Genomic DNA, 27,326 nt, shown 5'->3' on the forward strand with positions numbered 1-27,326 from the left:
AAAAAAGATAAAAACAAGGCAAAACGTTCCTCTATAGAGACCAGCTCAAGGCCTTAAGAGCTTGTTAGTCATACTCTATTCACTTAAGACTTTGGGGGAAGCCTAGAAGCTTCTGGTGGCCAAGTGCATTTTACTGGCTAATGAACAAAAGCACTGTTTTTTTTTTAAAGTGCTATTATGATGTGTTTCTAAACATGAATTTGAAGACTTCTAACCACTGTCCCCTGCCCACCTTCACCCCTTACTTTCTCAGCACTCCCCTTCACCATCATACCAAGTACAGGGTGGTGGGAGCTATTCAGATGGAAGTGCAAGCTCCAAGGGGCTGCAGTGTCAGTAGAGAATTTTTTATTTTAAAGATTTTATTTAGGGATCCCTGGGTGGCGCAGCGGTTTGGCGCCTGCCTTTGGCCCAGGGCGCGATCCTGAAAACCCGGGATCGAATCCCACGTCGGGCTCCCGGTGCGTGGAGCCTGCTTCTCCCTCTGCCTGTGTCTCTGCCTCTCTCTCTCTCTGTGTGTGACTATCATAAATAAAAAAAATTTAAAGATTTTATTTATTTGAGAGAAAGAGAGCATGAGTGGGGAAGGGGTAGAGGGAGAGGGAGAAGCAGGCTCCCCACTCAGCAGGGAGCACAGATGCTTAACCAACTGAGCCATCCAGCTACCTTTGTCTATAGAGAATTTTAAAACAATAATAAAACCAGCCATAACTCTGTCTTTTTTTATTATCTGGCACTGGCAATTCTGAACATTCCAGACATCAGCCAGGACTGATTGCTCTCACTACCTCCACTCCTTGCCCTCCCTCCCCCCACCATTACTCTTCACCCAGGGATTTGTAGATCCTTTGGTACAGGCCTAGACACTGGTAGGCCTAGACCTGCCAAGAATTCTTAACTAACACCTGGCTGCTCTGATAAACAAAGCTATGCTAATGAGCGCACATAATGCTTTCTGCCTCTGTACCTCCAGTAGATCATTAAGAGCTCACCCTACATCCCTGAATACTGCTTGCTACTTAAGAGGTCCCTTGAAGATGACACCTTTCTTTTGTTAGCCAATCCAGAACTGGCATTTCCAGCTACCTAGGAGCAAATTGTGAAAGCAGAGTGTCTCTTCTGGAGACACTCCATAAGAGACTAAATGTTTGTGTCCCCCTGAAATTCATATGATGAAACCCCTCAATGTAATGGTATTAGGAGATGGAGACTAAGGGAGGTGATCAGGTCATAAGAGCAGAGTCCTCATTATGGGAGTAGTGCCCTTATAGGAAGAGACTTGAGAGAGATTTTCTCTCTCTGCCATAGGAGAACATAGAGAGAAAGTGGCCGTTCTGCAAGCCAGGCAGATAGTTCTTGCCAGGAATCAAATTCACTGGCACATTAATCTGGGACTCCCCAGCTTCCAGAACTGTGATAAATCAACATTTGTTGTTTAAGCCACTTGGTCTATGGTATTTTTTTATTACAGCCCGAGCTAACTAAGACAGTGTCCAAAGAGGAGGGCCAGGAAAGACTACTTCACCAATGCACAGGGCCAATCCTATCTGGGAAGCACTAATGTTTGGTGCACATTCTCCAAGTACTTGATGGGCTGCTTTCTCATATTCATATTTATCAGGATAATGTCTAAAATTCTGTTTCAGGTATGCATGAATTATTTCTTCCTATATCGGTCATTAGAGTTTTGCCAATCCACTCTTTCTTTCATTTTTGGTGAGGTCAGGCCTTTTGCTTCTTTTTGAAGGTGCAATTAGGAGAGGATCTATTGAGCTTGACCAAACAAAGGTTCTAGAGTAAATGTAGACACATATCTGTGGTGCTATAACATTAAAGTGACCACTGCCATATTCAAGGAAACGGAAGAAGAGAGCCCATGGCAAATTCCTCAGGGATGCAACCTCTGCATGGAAAATACCACTGAAAAAAGATGGCAGCTGGACATGGGTACCTGAAGCACTACTTTTAAATTGAGGTATAATTTATATACAATCAAGTATGCAACCTAAGACATACAACTAGCCAATTTGTCTACAACCATTTACCACTTAGGTCCAGCACCAGAGAAAGCTCCTTCATGTACTTTCATAACCAATAGCCCTGCTGAGGTAGCCAGTATTCTAATGAAATCCCCTTTGCATGTTAGTGATTTTCAGTTGGTGCATTTTATCTACAGTGGGATAACTTATCCCTGGAGTAGGATTTTATGCCTTCTAGATTATCTCACAGTTGGCCTTGCCAGCACTTGGGGCTGTTCTGGTATTGTTAGGACTTGCACCTAAATCTCCTGACAACTGTGGTATTTGTTGCAAGGTGCTTCCCTTTTGGCTCATGTTGTCAGCCCAAGCAGGTTCAACAAGATATATACCCCGGTCTGTAACAACTGGAAATGAAATGCCTTCAGTAAAGTGCAAGCGAAGAGAAGGCAAAATTGCACCTTACCTACACTACCTATCCACACTAATAACTCAATTGAAGTGGTGGTGTTTTCTATTTGTTTTGGCTTTATTTTTACTGTTGTAATTTTACTTGCCTAATGAACTTTAGCAGTTGTGCATAATCAGCATTATATTTGATTTGAGCCAGTCAACCAAGTTTATAAGCTGGATATTCTTATCCTTTGTCATTGCTCATACCTTGAATACAGTGGGCACTCGATAAGTATTTGTTAGGCTAATCTATGATTGGTTTTGAAATTAGTAATGTAAGTGTAAAGGAGTTACTAACTTGCATATGTCTCATGTTTTGTCTTTTCTGGTTCTCCCTCAGTACATCCCACCTTCCCCTGTTTCCACACTAAATCCTAGCTGTCTATCAACATGGAGCCCAAGTTAGTGGTGGCTGTTTACACTCAACAGAAAAATCTGTTAACACAACTATTGGTCCCTCTCTGCGTGCAAGGTGCTGTGTGAGGCATTGTGGATGGAACCAAGAAAGTGCAAATATATATGCCCTCTGTGTGCTTATTTTGTACCCCTAGGGTAAAGCAGGCCTCTTACCTCAAAACATGCCAAGAACTGGACTTTGTGGTATAAGATATCACCAGTTTGCAATCTCAACATGTCCTTACTCTAGAATATCTTGCAGCCAACTATAGGTGTAATTTCTGGACTTGAGAACAAAGTAGCATGAAACTATTAATAAGCTTATGCTCTGGAGTCATAGAGACATAGGGATATGGTAAAAATCCAGACTTCACCTCTCAGTGTGCCCAGGAGTAGGTTACTAAACCTCTTTGAACTTCAGTTCCCCCATTTGTAAACAGGGGAATGATACAACTTCATAAGCTTCTCATGAGGATTAAAAGCTAGTACATTTGAAACACTTGGCACAGAGCCTAGAACATCATAAGTGCTCACTAAGTGTTAGCTATTACCATTGTTGTTTTTAAGCCAAGGTTGCTGCAAGAATTAAGTGAGATAATAAATATAAGGTATCTAGCTCAGTGTCTGGCACATAGCAAGAATTCAATAAATGACCCATTTTTTCCTTTCTCCTCTCCTCTTTCAGCTTGAGAGATTTGGTTTTATTTTGGCCAATCAGACCTGTACTCAAGGGAGTGAATAAGGGTGGTACAGTGAGCCACCAAATATCAGAATCTAAATGTTAAGACAAAGGGCTGTCATGCAATAACCCAACCATGCTGTTATCAGTCTGCCATCCTTCCTGTTTCTCTAGGCAGCCTTTCCTGATGTCAACTCAACCAGTTAATCTCTCAGTCACTTGACATGTGGCTATATATACACACAAATATGTCTGCATGCATCCTGTGCTGCAAACCTCTAGAGTCAAGTTTATCTGAATGCATTGTATGGTCTTTGTCAAATGCAGAAACTATGTTCAAGTTTAAGTCCTCACAAAACAAGGAACATGAAATAGTTCCTTAGAAAATATTTTTGCCCGTAATGAAGAGATGTACAGTGCTCTTTCCTGTATAGTGTTTGATAGTTTTCTATGTGCTCTCACATACATTACCTCATTTGATCATTAGGACAACGCTGCAGGTAGGTATGGCAGGCATCATTATTATTTCTATTTCAGAAGAAGAAACTGAGCCTCAGAAGAAGCTTGTTGGCCTACTTGCCAGAAGTCACCCAGCTTGTGAGTGGTAGAAGAGAGCTTGGAAGAAGCTTCTCTACTCTGACTTCAAGAGCTCTCATGATCATCTAATTTTTGGAATTAGATATTTTATGCTTAGGATTTGAAATATTGCAATAACTATTGAATTCCACACCACACCACCCTTGTAATTGATGTAAAGGGTGGGAATCTTTTATAGATAGGAAAATAGAGGTGTCTGCAATTACAGAATTGCACTAGAGAGATAGTGGTGGAACTGGGTTGAAACTCTTAGTTTAGCACATTATCTTTTATTCATGTAATGGAATATTAAACTCCATTGTATCAGTAATATCGGAAAAAATGCAATCTATCATGCTTCCACCCTGTCGTCCTTCTTGCCTCCTCCCTCCTCTCTTTCCTTCCTTCCCTTTCACCTCTTCTTTTTCTTTCTCTCACCTCACTCCTTCTGTCTATTCTTCTTTTCTCTTTCCTTTTCTGTCTCCATCTCTCTCTCTTTCCTCACTTCTCTCTGTTTTCCTTCCTTCCCCTCTTCCTTCTTTCTTTGGAAACTAGTTTATTTTCCAAATAATTCTCACCGTTTTTAAGCTGGTGAATCCAACGCTTCCTCAGTTCTTCAGTTGGGGAGAAGACATAAAGAGGCCCTTCATCATATACAACCTGAAGCAATGGACACACAGACTTCAGCAGTTAGGATTCAGAAAAAAAAGAAGAATGTCTTTGAAGGAACTAATGTTAAGCTACAAATCTGTATATTCATAGTGGGAAACAAAGAAAGGTAGTCTTCAGCCAGCCTTGGAGCTGAGGTCATGTAAACTATCTGAAAAATTCCTGAACAATTCATATCCAGGGTTGTAAGACTTAGAAGCTCTTAGCTTTTTAAATAGTCCTCCATCCTCTTGACTTGTGTTTCAATTTGTGTGTCAACTTAGTTCATAATATTTCCCCCAGCCTTGATGGAGACTTGGATTTGTGTTTATTCAACAAAGTATATTTTATGATCTGATTAAACCTTGAGTTTGTATAGAAGAGAAAATGAAGTAATGATTTGTGTAACTCAAGTCTTGATTGTTACATATGGATTATTCACTTGGATAATATGAAGCAAAATTTTAACTCATGGCCAATTTTTCTCCTACTGCCTAGTGGCCTCCCCTTGCCAAAATAAACCAAGTTAGGAACCACAAAAGGGTAAAGTATATATTTACTTCAAAAAGAGTAAAGTACATATTAAACATTGTCATCAAATCAAACAATATTTTTTAACAACTTCAAATGTACGAGGCATTGTTGTGTTAAGTGTTCTGGAGGTGCATGAAACATGTTCCAAACCTCACAGATGTAATAGACATTACATAGTGGATTCTGAAATCAAATGTAAATTAATTTGAATTACTTGCTATTTAGTATCATCCACTATCCCAGCCAAACAACATCATCTAGTTGAAAGACAACAATAATAAAAACTATGTCTAAAACACTCCTATTTCACAGGTTTTGTAAACTATGATACAGTCAGGGACATAAACAAGATCCTCACACATCTTTCTTTTTGCTTGTTAGTCTTGCTGTGCTCATAAATCCATGACAGAAAGCCCCCTCCCCTGAGACTTTCCACTTCCTTTTCTGGCTTTCACTGTTTGCAGAGACTGCTATATTCACAACATGTGACCTACAGAGTTTTTGGGACACAAGCAAGCCAAATTGAAGATTGAATCTGAAGCTCTTGCTCTCCTTCATGGATTACAATGGATCTATGAAACAGATGTCTATGTGGCTCTTCAGTTGTTTCAGACTAGAATATAATTTAGGTTTATGTATAAGTCTAATAAGCCTTCCCCATACAGAACTTCCTAATACTACTCTTTCCCTCCCCTTTTTCTGTCTTTTCAACCCACATGACCACCATTATACAGATAGGCAGAACCAGAAGGAAGTGAAATGCTCACTCAACAAACAGAGCATCATTCTCAATGCAGTTACCAAGGACAAAACACACCATAATAGAATTACTGCCATTATGGATTCTCTTTGAGGTGAAAGGACTAAAAGGTACTATGTTAAATTGGGAAAATAGAAAAGCAAACACTCTTAGCCCATGTCAGTCTCATTTTTCACTTCAGCTTCCTTGTTTTCCTCGAATTCTGTTCACTGGGACCTAGTATTCTTCACTGTGTCCTGCAACCTATCCCTAATTATTACATTACAGGTACCTTTGAGAGCTGGTGAGAGAAAATACCTTACCTGGAAGGGGTAAGGGAACCTTTCAATGATTGAAATCTGCTCCATTTCACTGGACTCTTCACCCCTTCTCTGCAATGAAAGATGAAAGCATATCCCACTGTGGAAAACAGTGTGGAAGTCCCTCAAAAAGTTAAAAACAGGGCTACCATACAACCCAGGAATCTCACTACTGGGCATTTACCCAAAGAATACAAAAATACTAATTTGAAGGGATATGTGCACGCTGATATTTATAGCAGCATTGCTTAAAATAGCCGAGATATGGAAGCAGCCAAAGTGTCCATCAATTAATGAATGGATAAAGAAGATATGTTATATATATATATATATACATACACAATGGAATGCTATTCACTCATTAAAAAGAATGAAATCTTGCCATTTGCAATGACATGGATGGAGCTAGAGTATGATGCTAAGTGAAATAAGACAGAGAAAGACAAATGCCATGTGATTTCACTCATATGTGGAATTTAAGAAACAAAACAAGCAAAGGAAAAAAATGAAAAAGTCCAAGCAAGAAACAGATTTTTAAGTATGGGGAACAATCTGAATGTTACCAGAGGGGAGGTAGGTGCGTGTGTGTGTGTGTGGGGGGGTGTTGGGTTAAATAGGTGATGGAAATTAAGGAGCACACTTTTGATGACCACAGTTGATGTATGGAACTGTTGAATTACTATATTGTACACCTGAAACTAATATAATACTGCATGTTAAAAAACTAGAATTAAAATAAAAACTTAAAGAAAGCATAGTTATTGGTTGATGCATTGTTATTTTTTGGATTTCCTTAGGTACTAGGAGTCCTTTGCAATCACTCCAGAAGAATTTCCTGCACAGATAATATTAATTATTATGGATTGTTTCCTTTAATCCAGTAGGCATACATATCATAGGATACATACATAGGATTCAGAACATACATGTTCAAAAAAACCTCAGCCATTTCAAACCATTGAGGAAAGGGAGGTTACTCAATCAATGGTGCTGGGACAAATATTTAACCACTAATTTTGGTGTGTGTGTGTATGTGGGGCAGTTAGGTGGCTATTTCACAGCATAAGCCAAAGTAAATTCTGAATGGATTCAAAAGTTTAATATAAAAATGGAACTATGAACGGACAGAGAAAAAAACTAAGTGACCGTGTATATAATCTTATGGGAGACAAGACTTCCCAATATAATGCTAAAGGTTAGAATCATTAAGAAAGATGAATTAATTTGATGACATAAATTTTAAAACCCAGAATGGTAACAATGAACAAGTAAAAAAACATCATAAATAAAATTCAAAGATAAAAACTGGGAAAAATATTTTCAACACATATTACAGTTAAAGGATTAGTACTTTTAATATATCAAGATCTCTTAAAAAGTACTAGCAATAGGGTAAACATTTTAATGGAAAGATGGGCAAAAAAATGAACAGGCAGTTCACAAATAGAAAAATAGAAATGAACTGTAAGACATACAAACGTTCAACCTCATGGGCAACAAAAAATTGAAAAATAAGTCAGCAATGAAATACCACTTTTCTTGGCTGTCAAATTAACAAGCATTTAAAATATCTGATATTGGAAAGAATGTAGAGAAATAGAGATACTCTCATACATAGCTTATAGGAGTGTATGAAATTTAAATTACACTCCTATAAAATAAAATAGAATAAAAAGATAAACATAACCAAATTGTGCAGGTCTAGTAAAGAGAATAATAATATTTTACTTCTAGGAAGTTATTATAAGAAAAAGAATAGGAAAAGTACATAAAGATGTATGCAAGGATATTCTCAACATGTTTACAATATCAGGTTGGAAACAGATGTGTAGTAATAGGAGATTGGTTAAACAAATTGCAATATATTAATAATAGAGAATACCACACAGCCATTAAAATCACGTTATTAAAGAGTATCTATTGTCATGGGGAAAGTTTCCATATATCGTTAAATTGAGAAAGTAGATTACAAAGCAAGATGTGTAGTATGATTCTATGTTTTAAATATATACCATAGGGATGTCTGGCACACGCAGTCTAAAGAACATGTGACTCGATCTGAGTCCTGAGTTTGAGCCCTAAATTGGGTGTAGAGAGAGATTACTTAATAAGCTTTTTAAAAAGATTTATTTATTTCAGAGAGAAAGAGAATGCGAGTGGGGGAGGGGTAGAGGGAGAGACTCTTCAAGCCAACTCCCTGCTGCAAGGGAAGCCATACACGGGGCTGGATCTCAGGATCCACGAGATCATGAGCGGAGCTGAAACCAAGAGTTGGATGCTTAACCAACTGAGCCACCCAGGTGCCCCTTGAATAAGTAAACTTTACAAAAATAAATATATAATATACTCTTCGTATGAATGTATGTGTTGCTAGTGGAGAAAAACATCTGTAAGTCTGTACACCAACATACAATAGTTATTTTAGCTGGATAATGGGATCATGCAAGATTTTATTTTCTTTATTGTGCTTTGTTGTATTTTCTAGAGTTTCTAAAATAAGTACACATTACTCTTGTAATTAGGAAAAATAATAAATGACATTTTTAAAAAACTCGACTTAGAAATCTATAGCCATTATGCCTTGGAAAGGCTCTGGGAAATCAAAGGAGAATAAACAGTGAGTTGTTAAAGAATCTCATGACTCAGAGACCTAGAATTCTGGCTTTCAGACTAACTCAAGCCCATAAATCTGATCCTGGTATCTCAGAGAATAAAACCAATCATCTCTGATGAGTTTGAAAATTTCATATAGGGATCCCTGGGTGGCGCAGCGGTTTAGCGCCTGCCTTTGGCCCAGGGCACGATCCTGGAGACCCAGGATCGAATCCCACGTCAGGCTCCCGGTGCATGGAGCCTGCTTCTCCCTCTGCCTATGTCTCTGCCTCTCTCTCTCATTCTGTGTGACTATCATAAATAAATAAAAACTAAAAAAAAAGAAAAGAAAATTTCATATATTGGGGCTCTTGGGGGGCTCAGTTAGTGGAGCATGCAACTCTTCATCTCAGGGTTGTGAGGTTGAGCCCCACATTGGTTGTAGAGATTCCTTTAAAAAAATCATCGTAAAATTGGTGTTAGAATTTTTCAAGGTTAAGTGAGTTCTGCATCTGGAGGGAAAATGCTGAGATTCAGTATAACCCATATGTTCCAGAGTGAAGAATTTTGTAAGGGAACTCTACCACATTGTACAGCATCACCAGTTTATTTACAGAGAGTTGAAGTGTTCCAAGTTTCTTAACCACCCCATTCCTGCTCTGACAATGGTCTCTACTTACTGGAATCTGTCTTTCAGGGGGAGGATTTTTTTCAGGAACCACTGTTTCAACGCAGGTGATCTTCTCAACATCTATTGAACCCTTCTTACTGCCTCTTCTCTGAGAAAGAAAATGAGGAACAAAATGGAGAAAGATTAGGAATGATTAAGCAACCAGATGATTAGATTTTGTTATCTAATCATTCAACATAGTGAGGTGACACCCACGTTCTATTCATCAGGACCTGTCATTTTGAAAAAAAATACAGCAAAACTTCCAGATCTATTAATCTAAACTTTTTTGACTATCAGAGGGCAAATACTATAGAAGAGTGGATGACTGTGTGTGCCTTTACCATAAAAAATGAAGAATAATTTTCAAGACGTGGATTTCATTCTCAACAGCATTTAATGAATGATCAATTGCAAGATTCCATGGTAAGATTGCCCCCATGGCTTCTTAGCACCTTTGAATTTTTTGTGCCAACATGGCTGTAGTTAGTTCTAGGCTAAGAAACATTTTTTCTGAGTTTGAAATATACCTCGATCCCTACCACTTCCCTCCTCCAACCAAAAATATCTAGTCCTCAAGGAAGATCTAAGGCTAAGTCCTTGATATTCAGGTTTCACAGCAGAAAAACTTACCCCACGTTCAAAGTCATACTCATAGTAGGAAAGTTTGTGCATAGTCAAGAGAAAGAGGCGCTTCTTGAAGTTTAAAGGTGATGTTTTCTTTTTCTGTTGAGATCGCTTCAGAAAGATGCTCTCCAGTATCACTGCAGCCATAGCTTCTTCTTTCTGGAGCTCACTTGTGTGCTGTTGATAATGAAAGTTCTTGAGGACCCAGCACATTATTCCTTATCCCTCCTGGTTCCCTCTCAACCTGACCACCTAGTTTCAAATGGAACAGAATCATGCAAAGCTAATAAAGAGCCTTCTTCCTACCTTGACATCCTCCTTCCATAGCTTCTGTCTCTGTCAGTTTTCAGGTGTAATGGTGAATTGGAAGGATAGATTAGGCATGAGTTCACATACACTGGGTTTTTGTATAAGGCAATGGAATGCTCTGGATGCCAAATGATGTGTACCTGTGTGCTTAGTAATGTCTAGAGGCCACTTTATACTAACCACCCTTTTGTGATACGTGCAGAATCTGTGAACAGCAACAGTCTCTGTGCAGCTGTTGACACTGATATCCCCAGAAGGGATAATGCAGGTGCCAAAACTTCACTGAGGCAGATATTGGACTTTCAGTTCCCAGTTTCCTAGACAGTGAATGCAATTTTTTCAAACATTGTCCCACTGGGGTCTGTAAACAGGCATATAGTAAGGATATGGAGGCTGCACCTGCAGGTATGGACATACACTAACTGCTGCCCAACTGATTTTGCCCATCAACCACTAGCTCAGCTACAAAGGGTAGAAGCTTTGTTCTAAAATTGAAAAATAATTTTGGGGGAGGGAGTTGCTTTTGTTTTGTTTTTGGTTTGTGTGTGTGTGTTTTAGTTTTTTTGTGTGTGCGTGTTTTGGTTTGTGTTTCCCCCTCCTTTTTATTTTAAAGACTTTATTTATTTATTCATGGGAGACACACAGAGAGAACAACAGACACAGGCAGAGGGAGAGAGAGAAGCAGGCTCCATGCAGGGAGCCCGACCTGGGACTCGATGCGTGGTCTCTAGGATCACACCCTGGGCTGAAGGCGGCGCTAAACCGCTGAGCCACCCGGGCTGCCCCCCCCCTCCTTTTCTTAGATTGGTTCTTTTAGACACTGTCTTACAAAAGTGATGCAACTGTCTACTCTTATGGGTGCCATCTCTGGTTATTTACGAAAAGTAATTTGTTTACTCTCTCCAAACTTAGAATACTCTAGGTAAGATTCAGTTTAGGTAGCTGAAGTGCAAAAATGCAAAGAAAGTTACAAAAGAAATCACCATTGGTTTTTTTCATTCACACAAAACATGCTTCATATTAGTTATTCACTTACAGTTTACACACAATTGCATATTCATTTAAAGTCTATGCATAATTCCAAACCTTCCTTAGAAAGATTAAGTGAAAAATATAAATACTATCACAAAATGGGGCACTTAATCAGTACAAAATAAGTACTGAAAAAGATCACCAGCTTCCCTCAAATTTTGTTATAGGTGGGGTTCTTTTCTTTTTTAAAGATTTTACTCATTTATTCATGAAAGACAGACAGAGAGAGAGAGAGAGAGAGAGAGAGAGAGAGAGAGGCAGAGACACAGGCAGGGGGAGAAGCACGCTCCCTGCAGGGAGCCGGATGTGGGACTCGATCCCCATCTCCAGGATCGCGCCCTGGGCTGAAGGCGGCGCTAAACAGCTGAACCACCCCGGCTGCTGCGTGGGTTTTTTTCTTAAGGAGGGATGACATTTTTTATAACTAAACTCCTTATGCTTTATCTGTCTATGCAGAATAAATAATGTCAGCATTTTTTTTTCTACCTGCCAAACACAGATTATTGCTCACACCAAGGAAACAAGGGAGCAGTTTTTATCAAAGTCTGAGGCTATCCGCACCGTTATTTTGCTCTTTCCTGTGGTGTAGAAGGTTCTATTATCATACTGGGGAGACATTAAAAATAGGTTAAAGGGGGATCCCTGGGTGGCGCAGTGGTTTGGCGCCTGCCTTTGGCCCAGGGCGCGATCCTGGAGACCCGGGATCGAATCCCACGTCGGGCTCCCGGGGCATGGAGCCTGCCTATCCCTCTGCCTGTGTCTCTGTCTCTCTGTCTCTCTGTCTCTCTCTCTCTCTGTGACTATCATAAAAAAATAGGTTAAAGGAACACCAGGGATGTTCAAAATAATCACTTTGCCACTTATTCACCATGTCGATGCTACTGTCTTCTGGTGGTGGATTAATTCAATGGTTTATAAATGATCTTTTGAGAAAAATTAGACAAGGAACAAACTTTTTCCCCACACCTGGTCACACAGGTCCCTGACTACCTGGTTTAAATGGTCTCTACAGGAGTGACAAACTGATAAGACTTTACAACCAGAGTGCTTTCTAATGCTCAAACCCCACAGAGATTTCTGTCAACATTAAAATTATTCATTTATTCAGAAATAGTGGTAACCAAGTAATATTATATTCTCAAGAACTGTCAACTCATCAAGATCCTTGTAATGAGATCACATTTTTTTCACTGTGAATTCCAATTAAGTAGCTCTTCACAATCAGAAAGACTCAACTTGCACGAGATAAAATAAAGCCTTAATGAAAATAAGTAGCATGCCCAGTAAATTGGATCAGAAGCATCCTAACAAACTACATCCAGTTTTGCTTCTTTTAGCTGAGTAAAGCATACCCATCATTTTACCTTTAGTTTTGTTGCAAGCTCTTGATGGACGCATTCCCTGCTCTGACCCAGCATCCGCTTCAGTCTTGGCCTCTGCTCTTACTTCCTATAAGATAGGTCCTTCTGGAAATTGCCTCTGCTCTTTTTCTCTTTTAGAACAAATCCAGTTTGTACAAGAGGAAGCCTTCCTCTCGTTCAAGTGTCTGTTGGGTTAGGGTTTAGTGCTGGTCTAAGTATGAGGAAGTAAGTAAGCCTCTCACTAGCCATCACCCCTCTCAGCAAAGGGTGAAATGGCCTCTACCACTAGATCATGGAGTTGAAGAATTCCCAGGATTTCCAAGGTCTAGTTGCCCCTTCTTTGACTGCTTTCCCCTTATTCCTTGTGATCCAGTCCAGACACACACAGCCTGAAAATGTGGTCGTTCTTCCTTAGTCATCACTGATTCATCCACCAATAATGTGAAAGGAGGTGCATTTTTCCTGAAGGTTGGTGTGTGATGGACACTGCATTAGAGGGCAGTTGCAACTTCTTTATGGTAGCTTCTAAATTTTCTTCTAACAATTTCAGCAGCTGACAGTTAATTTGACCACAAAAGATGCACCGTGCGGCTGACCCCCCACTTCACTCAGAGGGTGGGGGTGGGGGTGGAAACCGGAAGTGACATGAATGTTAACACACACACATTCACACACTGATGTTCACATAAAGAAAGAGGAGGAAAAATAATAGAAAGACACAGGTTCTTCATTTAAAATACAGAATTCCAGGGGCACGTGGGTGGCTCAGTGGTTGAGAATCTGCCTTTGGCTCAGGTCGTGATCCCAGGGTCCTGGGATCAAGTCCCACATCAGGGTCCCCATAGGGAGCCTGCTTCTCCTTCTGCCTATGTCTCTGCCTCTCTGTGTGTGTCTCTCATGAATAAATGAATAAAATCTTTTTAAAAATACAGAATTCCAGGGATCCCTGGGTGGCGCAGTGGTTTAGCACCTGCCTTTGGCCCAGGGCGCGATCCTGGAGACCCAGGATCGAATCCCACGTCAGGCTCCTGGTGCATGGAGCCTGCTTCTCCCTCTGCCTATGTCTCTGCCTCTCTCTCTCTCTCTCTCTCTCTCTCTCTCTGTGACTATCATAAATAAATAAAAAATTAAAAAAAATACAGAATTCCAGCATTATAATGTTCTCTTTTTAAACTACAAATGCAAGGATTTTCATGTGGCCACCTTTTGCAGCCTCCCAGCTTCCTATGGAGCAGCAGAATTCATAAAGAGGATGCTTGTTAATAAGAGTTCACCCATCTTAAAAACTGCGCTATGCCAAGGAATTGATACGAAAAGCACCTGTAGGATTGGTAAACTAAATCACCTTTGGTCCTATCATTGCTCAAGGTAAGATAAACACCAGAGCAAAATTCAGAAGACTACACAGCCTGCCTATGATTGGGAAGAGTCCAGGAAATGCTATTTAGAAATAACCAGTCAGTCATAGTTCAAATAGCTACTTAGCCAGAATATCCAAGAAACATCATTCTCTATTTCTCATTTAAAGCATTACTTAAGCACCCAAAAAGTCTGTCTATTCCCTTTTATTCTGAGGGGAATGGAAGGAAATTCTTGTTTTTCTCAGTGCAGTCTACCCATCAAGCATTTTATACTCAGTATTTTATTTATTTCTTACAACAAAGAGGTGAGGAAAGTGAGATTCATGGAAGTTGTGTGATCTGCCCAAACTCATCCATAACTCCGCAGCCCTTGCTGTTTCTGTGATACCTACCTCATTGCCTCCTAGAGAGATTTTTTTTTTTTTGCTTTCAATAAGTTTTGATGCTATCCATCTCACCACCTGTCATCCCCCATGGCTACCATCAAAGAGCAGTAGAGACAGAATCCTCTGCATCTTCTAGGAACATTTGACAAAAGAGGAAATGATGGTAAATTCAGGGGATAAGAGAGAGTACAGGATCCTGGAGCATTTTCCTCTGCAATAATCCTCCAAGCTAAAAAGGATGATTTATCCCTGTTAACTGTCAACTGTACTTTTTCCCATATGTGGACTCTTCTTAGCCCTGCCAGATTTTCTTACATTTTCCTTTCAGTCTTTTGGAAAGAGATCCTAACTTGTGTTACTTGCTGTTTTCTTTTCAGGACTTTTTTTCATTGTTGATTCGATAAAAATATGAGATTTATGTGGAACACCTGCCAACTCTTTGTCCCTAGGGTTGTTATTGCATAGTGTGAATGTAAATTTTTGATCAAATGTACTTTCTTTTATATTATGAAGTGTGACAAATAGTACAGAGACTAACACTACACTCAGGTACTCACCACTTAGCTCTATAAAATTCTAACATAGTGCCATAATTGCTTCCGGCATTTTTCAGAAATAAAATACTAACCATAGAGTCAAAACCTCCTTGTATACTCCTCTGCAATCAATCCCCTCCTTCCTCAGAAGTTAACTATATCTTGAATTTCGTGTTAATCATTCCTAGGCATGTTTTTATATTGTTACTGCATATGTAAGTATCCATGAAAGGTATTTAGTATTGGTTTGCATGTTTTACAGGGTACATATTCTTCAGCAACTTGCTTTTCTTCTCAGTATAAATTTTATAAAGATTTATTTGTTTAATAAAATCTTTAAAAACACTTATAAAAAAGAGATTTATTTATTTATTTTAGAGAGAGAAAGAGTACTCAAGCACTGTGGGGGAGGGGCAGAGGAGAGGGAGAGAGAATCCCAAGCCAACTCCCTGCTGAGCGTGGAGCCCCACATGGGGCTTGATCGCACCACCCATGAGATCATGACCTGAGCCGAAATCACAAGTTTGAATGCTCACCCGACTGAGCCACCCAGGTACCCCTCTCAGTATAATGTTTTATCTTGGTTAAAGCTCTAGTTCATACATTTTAATTTATTTTATATGCACAAAGTATTATTTTTAAAAAAGATTTTATTTATTTATGAGAGAGAGAGAGAGAGAGGCAAAGACACAGGCAGAGGGAGAAGCAGGCTCCATGCTGGAAGCCCAATGTGGGACTTGATCCCAGGTCTTGAGGATCCGCCCTGAGCCAAAGGCAGGCGCTCAACCACTGAGCCACCCAGGCATCCCAGCATAAAATATTCTATATGATGAATACATCACATTTGATTTATCCATTCTCCTATTGCTAGATATTTATATTGCTTGTTTTCAGTTATAAACAATGCCGCCATGCACATCCTTGTACGCATGGTCATAGTTTTCCACTCTCAGAATGAATGCTCAGTTACTCAAAGTGACAAACTCAGGTCTGGCTTATTTGTGGGCCTATGTGGTCTCTGTTATCCCTTGTTCCCCATTTCAGTCCTGTCTTCCTGATGTTTTACTATGAAATCTGGTAGAATTATCAACTGTCTGAAATTAGAATAGGGTATGATTGGCTATATTTAGCTTACCAAAAATCTCCTCAGTCCTCAGAAGCATCTCTTAGGTTCTGATTGAGATTTTCAGTGAGACTTCCCTGGCCATGGAACCAGAGGAGAAGTCTTCTTTAGAATATAACCATAGCAACAAAGAAACCTAAATACTCCTTCTGAGTTCCCAAGAAGCCCTATTCAGGCACCAGTGAAACCTAATTATTTGATAAGTTTCACAGTCAGTGCTATAGGTGACCAAATTTGTGGTGAAGCCCTCCAGCCAAAATCAGTTTTCTGGCTGGGTGTTAATCAGGCAAATTTTAATATGCTGCAGTCCTCTCTAAGAGGTCTCAGGTTTCTGGTTCTTCTTCAGCCTTTCACGTTAACATTTTACGTGAGAGCCAGATAGCTAATACGAAGTTGCACTCGGCATTAGACTGGTGGTAATACTTTGAGCACTGTCCCTCTGCTCTGAGGGTGACTACTGGGGTGTACATCTTTCACTCTGGACTTGAATGGACTTCTTTTTCAGTTTAGTTTTTGTTTTCCCTGGCTCATACATTTTACGTATTCTCTCTTTTGATATCAAAACAACACATGTTCATTATAAAAAATGCTTCAAGCACAAGAATATTAAAAAGAAAACATCACTTACAAGCTCATTATCCAAAGGCATTGATATTCAGGCATATTACCTCCCATCTCTTCTCTGCATTTTTCTTATATTTGAGATCCTATTGCACATAGTATTTGTAGTTTACTTGTATTTCTTAACATTATCTATCCATCCATCCACTCAACACAACTTTTTCCCAAAACATCTAAATGTCTTGTTTAACAGTATTCCTGGTTATTTTCCCATGATATTAGAATCTCTATATAAGCATCATTTACCAAGTCAAAAAGTATGTGCATTTTGCATTTTGCAATATATTGACAAAGTAGTTTCCAGAAGCATTTTACCAATTTCCACTCCAGATAGCAATTTTTGAGAGCTTGGCTTTCCCATTCCTTTATTTTCTGCTCCATTTTTGGCCAGTATTTTTTACTCTGTTTTTATTTCTGACTAGTCTGTTTCTTCATTGGCCAGTGATCTTGAACTCCAGTGTATCCCAATGTACAACTTGTCTAAAATTTAACTTATCTTGACTCTCTAGAATTTCCTTCTTCTGAGGGATGAGCTAATTGACTATAGTTTGTTTTTGTTTTAGGGAAGCCAGGCAATGAGATGAGCTTCTTCTTGAGGTTCAGATAACCAACATTAACTCTCAGGGCATCTGGTGATGCTTCTCAGAGAGTGAGAAGGAAAGCCTGGGATTAGGGCTTTTGTGTTTCAAACACCCTCTGTCAGTGCACATGAACCCCTATAGAAACTGAAAGTCACACGTGGCCCATTTGTTTCAGGGTCCTCAAAGAAGTTCTCTCTCCCCATCCCCTGATGGCTTCATTTGCATAACCAAGCAGCTTTGGAGTGAATTAGGTCAATGTCTTACCTCTAGCTTCTTGTTGAGCACGGACTCACTGAAAATTCTAGCTCTCCCTTATTCCCAGGAATTAGCAATCAGGTCTCGGTATAACATCTTTGGGCAAAAAGCAGTCAGTAACTGATAACTCTTTGGAGAATATCTGAACTGGTTTTCAAAAGGCATCTCTTCCCCCTTATACCTAAGTCACTTCCTGGTATAGGTCTAGACTGCTGAAAGGAAAGTCTCTGTAGGAAATTTGCTCAAATAGAAATAGTAAATCATAGTGATGATAATTTAAAGTTGCACCAAGACCATAAAAGTGGATGGAAAATGGCACTAGTTCTCATAAAGAGTTTACGAAGGATTCCAGACAAACACATCACTAGCTATAAGCAACAGGAATTTGGGCTTTAACACAGATAGTTTAAATAGTCTGACCGTAAAGGGGGTCAGAATAGAACAAATAGGGCTCACCTTAAGGGATACTGTTTTGGTGGAATGCTTTAGGTTCCATGAGTATTTGCATTTTGTGGATTATTAGAAGGATGACATTGTTTTATCAAATAACTGAGGTTTCAGAGAGGCTATCGCACCCTTGTTTCAGGTAGTTGGCATGCAAAATGAGGGAAGGAGCAGAACTAGCACACAGCTAACAGCACAGAGAATAGTCCCTCAACTTTATAAGCCACCTCTAGGCTTTCCTGCTGCCCTGCCTCTGGAAACACACAACATGGCATAGAGATTTTGAGCTTGGAGAACTGGGTGATCAGGAAATTAGGCCAGGATTCCATTTGGAGGTCTAATAGCTCATCCAAGGATGTCTTGATCAGGGCCAGCAATCCCTTTTATTCTGAATGCCACACTATTTGCTCTAGGCAGGCCCTTTGGGGACACTAGCAAGTCTTAGGCAGAATAAAAATAATAGCAAAGATGGAGATATTAGCACTTAACTATTGGCAGGCTTTGTTTTAACTGTTTCATATATATTAACACAGTTACTACTCACAACAATCCTATGTGGGAAGGTACTAGAAAAGTAGGGGGAAAGGAAAAAGGGAAAAGAACAGGGGAAGGAAGAGGCAAAAAAAATCCGATGCAATTCAACGATTATTTATTAAGTTCCAACTGTTCCAGGGGATGCAGTAATGAACAAGATAAAAGAGGGAGGGGAGGTGGTATATATAAGAAGAGGGAATATAGGTAGAGAGAGGAGGAGGAGGAGGAAAAGATGGAGGGGGATGGAAAGGAGGGAGGGAATGAAGAGGAGGAGAGAAGAGAAAAGGAGAGGAGAAATGATGAAGACAAGTGAAAAGAAAGCCATGCACATGGCAGGCAATGGTAGTAGGAAAAACCTTCCCCATGACCTCAGGGGTTGGCCACACTGTCTGGGCTGAGGCTGAGGCTGCTTTCTTCTGGCCCAGTCTTTTACCCACATTACCACGAGGTTGGCACACACACAATCTTTCCAATAAGCCAGCTCTGCTCCTGGCAACATTGGCTGGATGCAGCCCAAGGCAGGTTGCTTACACCGAGGGTTAGCCTGTACTTGTACCCAGTTCACCAAGGTTGAGTGCCTATTACGGCATATGAGCTTTTACTGTTTTCAAAATCTGCCTCTTGGATTTTCTTCTCCGAAAGGCCTCTTGACACAAGTATACCTTTTTGGTCTTCAAGCAATATTTGACGAAATGGCTTTTTTTTTTTTTTTATCTTCCTATCATCGACAATATTACTTTTCTGCAAGGCTTTGCAGGGGTGCCCATTTCCAACATTTGCTACCTGTTCAGATGGTCACGTCATGTCACTTTTTTCTCTCCTTGTCCTCCTCCCCCACTCCCACGACCTGATTCCGAAAGAACCCTTACATCCCCTTTTGATCATTGGAAAGGACTTCCAGGGCCTTGTTCCACTCCCACCCTCTGTCAGCGTCCTTCGCCAGCAGACTATATGGCACCAGCCATGCTTTCCCTCTGGCCTTCAGGAGTCCCATGAAAAGTATTTGCTGCTGCTGCCCAGCCCCTGCCATGCCCCAGACCCACCTCAGTCCTGACTTAATGCAGGTAGCTTTCCAGATGCATTGAGATGCCAGGACTTTGAAGCTGTGACTTGATCTCAGAAGACACTGGCCCTGGAGACATATTCTTACAGTCCAGAGAGGAAGGACAGTTTGAGCAAACCCCACCCTTTCACAGCCACTCAGTTCCCTTTTTTTGTTTCCTGACTTAAACCAATGTCTTTTTTTTTTCTTCTCAGTAGCATGGTATCTGGTTCCCTGCTGCTGTCCCAAACTACCCCCCAACCCCCAGCTGTCCCCGCCCTTCATTTGCTTGGGACCTCTGACACTACTATCTTGAATGTGCTCTGAAAGAACCCTGCTCAACATTACTGGGGCCATTGAGACTCTAGATCGTGCTGGGGTGAGCAGATAGGTCATCATGCTGACCTACCGGAGCTAATGGGACCACATATCTACAGAACTGTGGGGATAATCAGCAGAAAGTGGAAACTACTAGGAAAGACAAGAAATGCAGACCTGCAAAGACAAAACAAAGGGTATAGTAAGGAAGAGTGTCTTTAGAGTCTCCTGTCCTTGAAGGCAGAGGAGATTTGGGATAATAAACGATGGAGAGTACTCACAAAAGGGACCCCAAAGTGCAGAGCCCGAGAGAGGTAGAGACAAGACTTCCCCCTGCTGAGTCATTTTCTCAGAAAGCATTTTTCCCCTACAGATAAAAATGTCTGAATGTAAGCTCACACTAAGACTTGTGCCCTTCCCCATTTTTTGTGGATGTCAATTTTCTCCATTTCAGATTCGGCCTCAGGGATCAACTCTTAGTTTACACCTTTCTCTTTAATCTTGTAAATCGTTAAATCAGATCAAATGTGTTAAGCCTGAATGTGTCCTCAACTGCTTCCTAGCCCAGGTTCTAAGCCACAATCATCCCTCAGAGGCTTCTCCTAGGAAATGCAGACATTACTGGTGGCAGACCCCCATGGCAGCAGAGACCCTGCTGACTGGTCTGTTTGCCCACCCTGACAGATCAGGAACTGCCATATTTACTTGCCTTGGGTGCTGGATCCTAATGTAGGAGCAGATCACAGATCTTACCAGAAGTCTGTCAGAATTTTGAAGGTAACAAGATTTTCTTAAACAAGTATTTTGTAGGAATGGTAGAGTGGCTAATCCTCACATCTGCACAAGATAGATGGGAAGTAAGTGTTGAATGATCTCCCTATTTTATTGACAACGTATATCCTTTTACTAGTCACCTCTCAACATGCTGTAGTCACTTGAGCATTCATCACAGACTTTCTCTTTCTCTCTCCTTCAATCAGATGCTACCTGTTGTCACATGGCCTGTCCCTTCTCAAGATCCATCTTGGGATGGAGACGAAATTGATAGGCATACAGTGGGGAATCTGGATAAGAAGGAGTGGGACAAGGGATAGGGTAAAATAAACTGAGGCCATTTTTTAAACCATCTGCCCCCCCCAAAATAAAATAAAATAAACCGTCTGCCCATGAGCATTTCCTTGACACACTTGTCTAGATAATAGAAGGGCTGCACCCAAATAGTGCAAATAAATGGCTGAGTGTCACCGCAAAAGTTTCCCAACGTACTATATGGTTTTGTTTTTGGTGGTATCCTGTTCAACATTTTTACTAATGAACTTTGAGAAAGATACAGAAAGTAGCCTAGCTAATCTGTGAATGGTGCAAGGCTCTTGGGAGCTAGAGTGGATGACAGAACCAGAGTAATCGATTTGCAAGAAGATCTCGATCACTTGGTGTGATAAGCCAACTTCAAGTTTATTTTACCAGAGCTAAGGGTCATGTCCCATAATTGGGCACCAAATCGAACTTCAAAAGACTCTAGGTGCAGTAGTGGGATAGCAGTAGCATTTGTGAAAATGCTTCAGAGGTTTTTGATGATAGTAATAAAAAGAAACGTCATGTCATGTCAGTAACATGGCTGCCAGAAAATCCAAGGTGATATTAGGCTTCCTCGTAGAAGTAAGATATCGGGATGTCTGGGTGGCTCAGGGGTTGAGTGTCTGCCTTTGGCGCAGGGCGTGATCCTAGAGTCCCAGGATGGAGTCCCACATCGGGCTCCCTGCAGAGCCTGCTTCTCCCTCTGCCTGTGTCTCTGCCTCTCTCTGTGTGTCTTTCATGAATAAATAAATAAAATCTTTAAAAAAGTAAGATATCTAGAAGGAGAGTGAATAGGCCACCTACTCTGCAAGGTCAGGCCATATCTAGACTCCTGTGTTCAGTTCTGAGTGTCTCATGGTAGGGAAAATTAATGAGCAGGAGCATGTCCAAAACAGAGGGCAGGATTAGCGAAAGGAATAAAAACCAAAGCCATATCACGCAAGGTGTAATACAAAGAACTAAGGTTGATTAGACTAAGAGGGGCCCTGTTACTGACATCAAAAACCTCAAGGAAAAAAAAAAAACCTCTAGAAGCTCCTCAAAGACCATTAAGACTGCCAAAGGGCCCAATGAGAAGAAGAAAATGCTGAGACTATGGGCTGGCTGTTTGGCAAAGAAACTTTTAGGGAATGTAGCAGGTAGGGGCAATGTTTTTGTTATCTCCTTCCCAGAGACCATCCAAATAAAAGGGGATGATCAGAGAGTCAGCTCTGTATCCATGGGTATTCCTGGAGAGTTACATAAGCAGGAGACCTCAGGCTTTCATAGTTCCTTAGACCCTAATCACTGGTACCCCATCCTGAGTTCCTGCTCAATTCTCCCTCTTCATCATCCTCTACCCTGCAGATGCCCCTGCTTTCCCTGTGTGATGTCATGGTTAGGTGCAAGACTATGGTGCTAGAAATACCTGGGATGAAATTCCAGCTGCACGAAATAACCACCTGTGTTATGCCTCACTTTCCTCACCTGTTAAATATTAATAGTGGTACACATTGCATGGGGTTGTTAGGATTACAAGAGGTAGTATATGAGGTGTTTATGAACATGCCTGGTATATACTAAGTGCTCAATAATCGTTAGCTATTATAATTACAGGCCGCAATAGCCATATTGTATAATGGTAAAGAAACCCAGGCTCTGGGGTCAGATCACCTGTATTTGTATCCTGGCTCCACTAAATACTATCAACATTGGGCAAAATGTTGAATAGCTTATGGCCTAAATTTTCCTATCTGTGAAATAGGAATAATAGTACCACCTGCCTCCTAGAATTACTGTGAGAATTTTATGAGACAATCCATTTTAAATACTCAGTACCCTGCAGTCTTTCTCTGCTATACTCTTGAAACCTAGCACATGCCTTCTGCCAGGTATGCAAAGAAGGGAAGAGCTGCTGGATACTTTCTATTGTGCGAGCTGAACAATTTCATTGTCACTTTCAGAACCCAGTGCAGCCAACTTGCTCCTTCGGTAACAGGGGGCTGCTTGCATGCTGACCATTGGTCCTATTTTACAAAGAACTTTGTAATTATATATTTATGAAAGTGATTATTCGATTATTGTGTCCCTACCCTAGAACTGCGCCTAACACAGAATAGAAATTCAATTAACATTTGTTGAAAGGACCAAGCAGCCATGTGATAAATGAGTTAGAGCACTGGCTCCCTCCAAGCCTTCAGTTAACCAGCAGTTCATTGTCACAGATATTCCCAGTGTCTTTGAAGTGAAACAGTAAGAACATGGGTGTGTAGGGCCCTTCCATTTGATCCTACTCCTTGCTTCCCTCGGAGATAGGAACAGAGACGCCCGAGGATCCAGAACGAGTACTGCTTCCTTCATTTAACGCTGCTACCTAGCGGCGTCCGCCAAAAGTGATGAAGGGAAGAAAAGCTGCAAAGCTGGAGGACCCGAGGAATTGCAAGACAGGATCCCCTTCAGGCAGAGCCCTTCCTTGAGCTCCCGCCCACGGCTCCGAAAGGAGTCCTCTCCGCCGCCAGAGGGCAGTACTCACGGAGGCTTAGACTCTATGGTCGTTCTCGCCGCCTCCCGTGAGCAAGAGCGACCAGAAACCGCCTATATACTTCCGTTTCCGGCGCTACCTCCTTCTTTTCGTGCCGATAGCGCTCTCGCAAAGATGGTAGGACTTTGGGCAGCGGGCCCGGTAACATCCAGTTTAATCTTTTCACCCATTTTGACGAATGCCATCCGAGAATGGCTCTAGGCCCACGCGTGGACTCGTATCAATGAAACCCTATTTTGCCGGGATCGGCCCCGAAGGCACTGGGTTTCGGGGCCAATAAATGAAGTGATGGGATCAAAGCGGTAGACCTAGCGGGGAATGGAGGGAATATGCACTGTCTTCATTTTGGGGCCTAACAAGGCCGCAGTACTGGAAGCACATGTGGCTGTACCACCTTCTAGTCGAGTGTTCTGTGCTAACAAAGGAGTCTGAGCGTCGAGCCCTCCTGGGATGTCTTAGCTTCAGCTGGGTGGTTTAGGGCGTTGTGCAGTTGGTATCTGATAACGCTGCTCGTTCTGAACTGTTTCTTTACTAGGTGAATGTTCCTAAAACCCGCCGGACTTTCTGCAAGAAGTGTGGTAAGCACCAACCCCACAAAGTGACACAATACAAGAAAGGCAAAGATTCTCTTTACGCCCAGGGTAAGACATTCTGTATGTAATTTGGTTTTATTTATTTTATTTTTTTTAGAGATTTTATTTATTTATTCATGAGAGACAGAAAGAGAGTGGCAGAGACACAGGCAGAAGAAGTAGGCTCCATGCAGGGAGCCTGACGTGGGACTCGATCCCCGGTCTCCAGGATCACGCCCTGGGTCGAAGGCGGCGCTACACCGCTGAGCCATCCGGGCTGCCCCGTAATTTGCTTTTAATGCATCATTCGGGTAGTAGTATAACATCTGAGCAGTCCCGTGCCTTCCCCCTACCCTTGGGTATTGATATTTCTGCTGGAAAACCTAAGGAAAAACCTGTGAGTTTTCCATGTGGCAGCTGTGATTTATTATCTTTGGTATATCATAACAAACCACTTCATTCTCCCAGGAAAGCGGCGTTATGACCGGAAGCAGAGTGGCTATGGTGGGCAGACTAAGCCGATCTTCCGGAAAAAGGTTAGTAATTACTATTTGACATGCTTCCCACTTACTGTGGCAAAGACCTTGCATTTTTCTGTATCTCACACTTCTACATTGTTTCCATAGTTTCAGTGAAATTTTCTGTTAATGCAGTGACATGTCCAGTAGGCAGTGGAGCTGGGAGTACTACCCAGGTCTGACTAGTCTACAATACTGCACTGTCTCAGTATTTTATTTTTGTTCTTCCCTTTTTGAAGAGGCAATATCAAGTAATGTTCCCTGCCTTCCTAAGGACTGAAGTTTGAGCACACCAGTGAATCCTTTCCTTTGCCCTATTCCCCGTTCTACCCTAGTGAATCCTCAGCCCTTGCTTGCAGTAAGAATTGGTCTCTCACTTTGCTTCTCTGTTCGGAAACCTGCAGTCTACTACTTGTCTCAGGAAGTTTTAAAGCTCTTTGAAATCCTCATTTAGGCCTTCCATGGGTCTCCTGAGTTCTGTCATTCTCATCCAGGTCAAATGAGTTTCTGTTCTGTCCTAAATGTGACTGGCTATCCCTTTAAGCATATGTATAGTGCCTGGAACGGCATTCCTATGAACACAGCATTTCTTTTGGTGCTTTGCTCAGCATTCAACATCGTTTTAGAAAGTACTAAGGAATAACTTCAATGTTAATTTAGGTGCCATAAATAAATGGTTGGATCTCAAAGTGGTAAAAGGAATGGCAGATGGCCTTTTCACATTCAGCTAACTTGTTTAAAAGGTGGGGAGATTCCGCCCAAGTTTTGGTTTTTTGAGAACTGAACAGGCAGAAGTAGAATTCTGATGATAGGAGTAGGCTTAAAAAGTTGATTAGTGTACCTTGAGTTAAATAATATAGTTGAATGGACATTAATTATAGACAAACTTAGGTAGTCTCCAGAGGATGGATAGATCTTAAGTTACTGACCCTATTTAATGAGAAAGTTGTGTTTATTTCATTGTTTTTATGCACTTTGTTGACCCATTTTGGGTTGTGGGGAGTACGGCTGTAGAGCTAGTGAAAGGCCACAAGCTCAAGGCGGTTTTACGAATGCCTACTTGATGACCTCCACTTTGGGATGTTTGATAATAGGGAATTTGATGGCAGTTAGACAAGCTCCTACCCTTGCTATTAAGTTTTCTCTTAAATTCACTGATTTTCACATTTCTATTTTCTCCTTGTAGCTAAATACAAATTGCCACAACTCTGTCATTTGCAAAGCTTCCCTTTTAAGTGGTACTTAACCCAACAGTCTATTTTGAAAAAGGATTTTCTGCAGTGATTTATGAAGGGGTTGACTTCTATTTTTCCAGGCTAAAACTACAAAGAAGATTGTGCTGAGGCTTGAATGTGTTGAGCCCAACTGCAGATCGAAGAGAATGCTGGCTATTAAGAGATGCAAGCATTTTGAACTGGGAGGAGATAAGAAGAGAAAGGTATATAATTTCGGGTGGAAGGTGCAATCATTTCTATTGGGAGAGTTGAATATTTCTCTCCATTTACTGATGGTGGAATCTGAAATGGGGTAATGCTCTTCAGATAACTAGAGCCATAGCTAAAGGTATGAGGTTTTTGGTGTTGGTTTTGGCATGAGGAGACTTGACTTAATTCAAAGATGGTGAACCCTTTAGGGGGATAGACCATGTACTTGAGAGGGTAGATGTTCTTTGCAACATTATAAAAGAAAAAAAAACTTAATTTTTTTTCTGTTCCATTACAGGGCCAAGTGATCCAGTTCTAAACTTCATATTTTGTTATGAAGGCAATAAAATCTTGATGTTACGTTCACTTCATTTGGTTGCAGTTGGTCTTTTTAAGAGGGAAATAAACTACTGCCATCAAATTCCCCTTGTGGGGCAATTTATACTTGATTCTTCTGGGTACTTTTTTTTAAGATTTTGTTTATTTATTCATGACAGACACAGAGGCAGAAACACAGGCAGAGGGGGAAGCAGGCTCCATGCGGGGAGCCCGACATGGGACTCAATCCCAGGTCTCCAGGATCACACCCGAGGCCAAAGGCGGTGCTAAACCGCTGGGCCACCGGGGCTGCCCTACTTGACTCATTTTTGATTGGATTTGAACTGGTTGAAGTCCCATCAAACATTTTGATTTTCCAATTTGGCACTTAGGTTATTTAAGCAAAGGTTATCATGGGACCTGAGTAGAGTTCCATGGTAACAGTTATATCCATAGTGAATGTAAGGTTTACCAAGAGTGAAGGAATTTCTCTTACATTCTTGCTATTCCAATCACTTAATGAGGAATTTAGGCCCACTTTTCTATGCAGACTACATACTACATTATGTTCTCAGACTTCTAACTTGCTCAAAAATTTTGACTTGCCAACTCAAATTTTATCTTTTAAAGATTTATTTATTCATGAGAGACATGGGCAGAGGGAGAAGCAGACTCCCCATGGGGAGACTGATCATGGGACTCGATTCCAGGACCCCAGGATCACTACCTCAGCCAAAGGCAGGTGCCTAACCACTTAGCCACCCAGCCCCCCCCCCTTCAAAT

At 41.0% G+C, this 27,326-nt stretch overlaps 2 protein-coding genes across 3 annotated transcripts in view; one reads left to right on the forward strand and one right to left on the reverse strand.

Annotated features, from left to right (window-relative positions):
* The window catches only part of BTK (Bruton tyrosine kinase), a 32,228-nt gene extending 12,318 nt beyond the window's left edge, over positions 1–19,910 (reverse strand). The window contains exons 1-5 of one of the 2 annotated variants that reach the window (XM_055339064.1): positions 19,797–19,910; positions 10,217–10,387; positions 9,594–9,692; positions 6,325–6,393; positions 4,659–4,740 (exon numbers count right to left, since the gene is read on the reverse strand). In XM_055339064.1, coding sequence (XP_055195039.1) covers positions 4,659–4,740; positions 6,325–6,393; positions 9,594–9,692; positions 10,217–10,357 — 391 coding nt within the window. In that variant the 5' untranslated portion in view covers positions 10,358–10,387; positions 19,797–19,910. Of the gene's footprint in view, positions 1–4,658; positions 4,741–6,324; positions 6,394–9,593; positions 9,693–10,216; positions 10,388–12,915; positions 13,206–19,796 lie in introns of those variants that run through there. The other variant, XM_055339063.1, reaches the window with a different exon arrangement.
* An 840-nt stretch (positions 19,911–20,750) lies between these two features.
* On the forward strand, positions 20,751–26,591 carry RPL36A (ribosomal protein L36a). Its single transcript, XM_055338063.1, has 6 exons — positions 20,751–20,775; positions 23,548–23,828; positions 24,247–24,352; positions 24,752–24,819; positions 26,117–26,239; positions 26,524–26,591. Exons 1-6 carry the CDS (start codon positions 20,751–20,753, stop codon positions 26,542–26,544), a joined length of 624 nt encoding a protein of 207 aa, XP_055194038.1. The 3' UTR covers positions 26,545–26,591.
* The last annotated feature ends 735 nt before the right edge of the window (positions 26,592–27,326 follow it).

This window comes from Nyctereutes procyonoides, unplaced genomic scaffold (assembly GCF_905146905.1).
Source record: "Nyctereutes procyonoides isolate TBG_1078 unplaced genomic scaffold, NYPRO_anot_genome, whole genome shotgun sequence".
NCBI classification, from domain to species: Eukaryota; Metazoa; Chordata; class Mammalia; order Carnivora; family Canidae; genus Nyctereutes; species Nyctereutes procyonoides.

Bases quoted from the DNA above. Each gene is read 5' to 3' on its own strand.
- RPL36A (XM_055338063.1), top strand. From the start codon at position 20,751: ATGGCAGCAGAGACCCTGCTGACTG. The intron at 20,776-23,547 runs GTCTGTTTGCCC...GCTGCTACCTAG, and splicing joins AGCAGAGACCCTGCTGACTG to CGGCGTCCGCCAAAAGTGAT. The intron at 24,820-26,116 runs GTTAGTAATTAC...CTATTTTTCCAG, and splicing joins AGCCGATCTTCCGGAAAAAG to GCTAAAACTACAAAGAAGAT.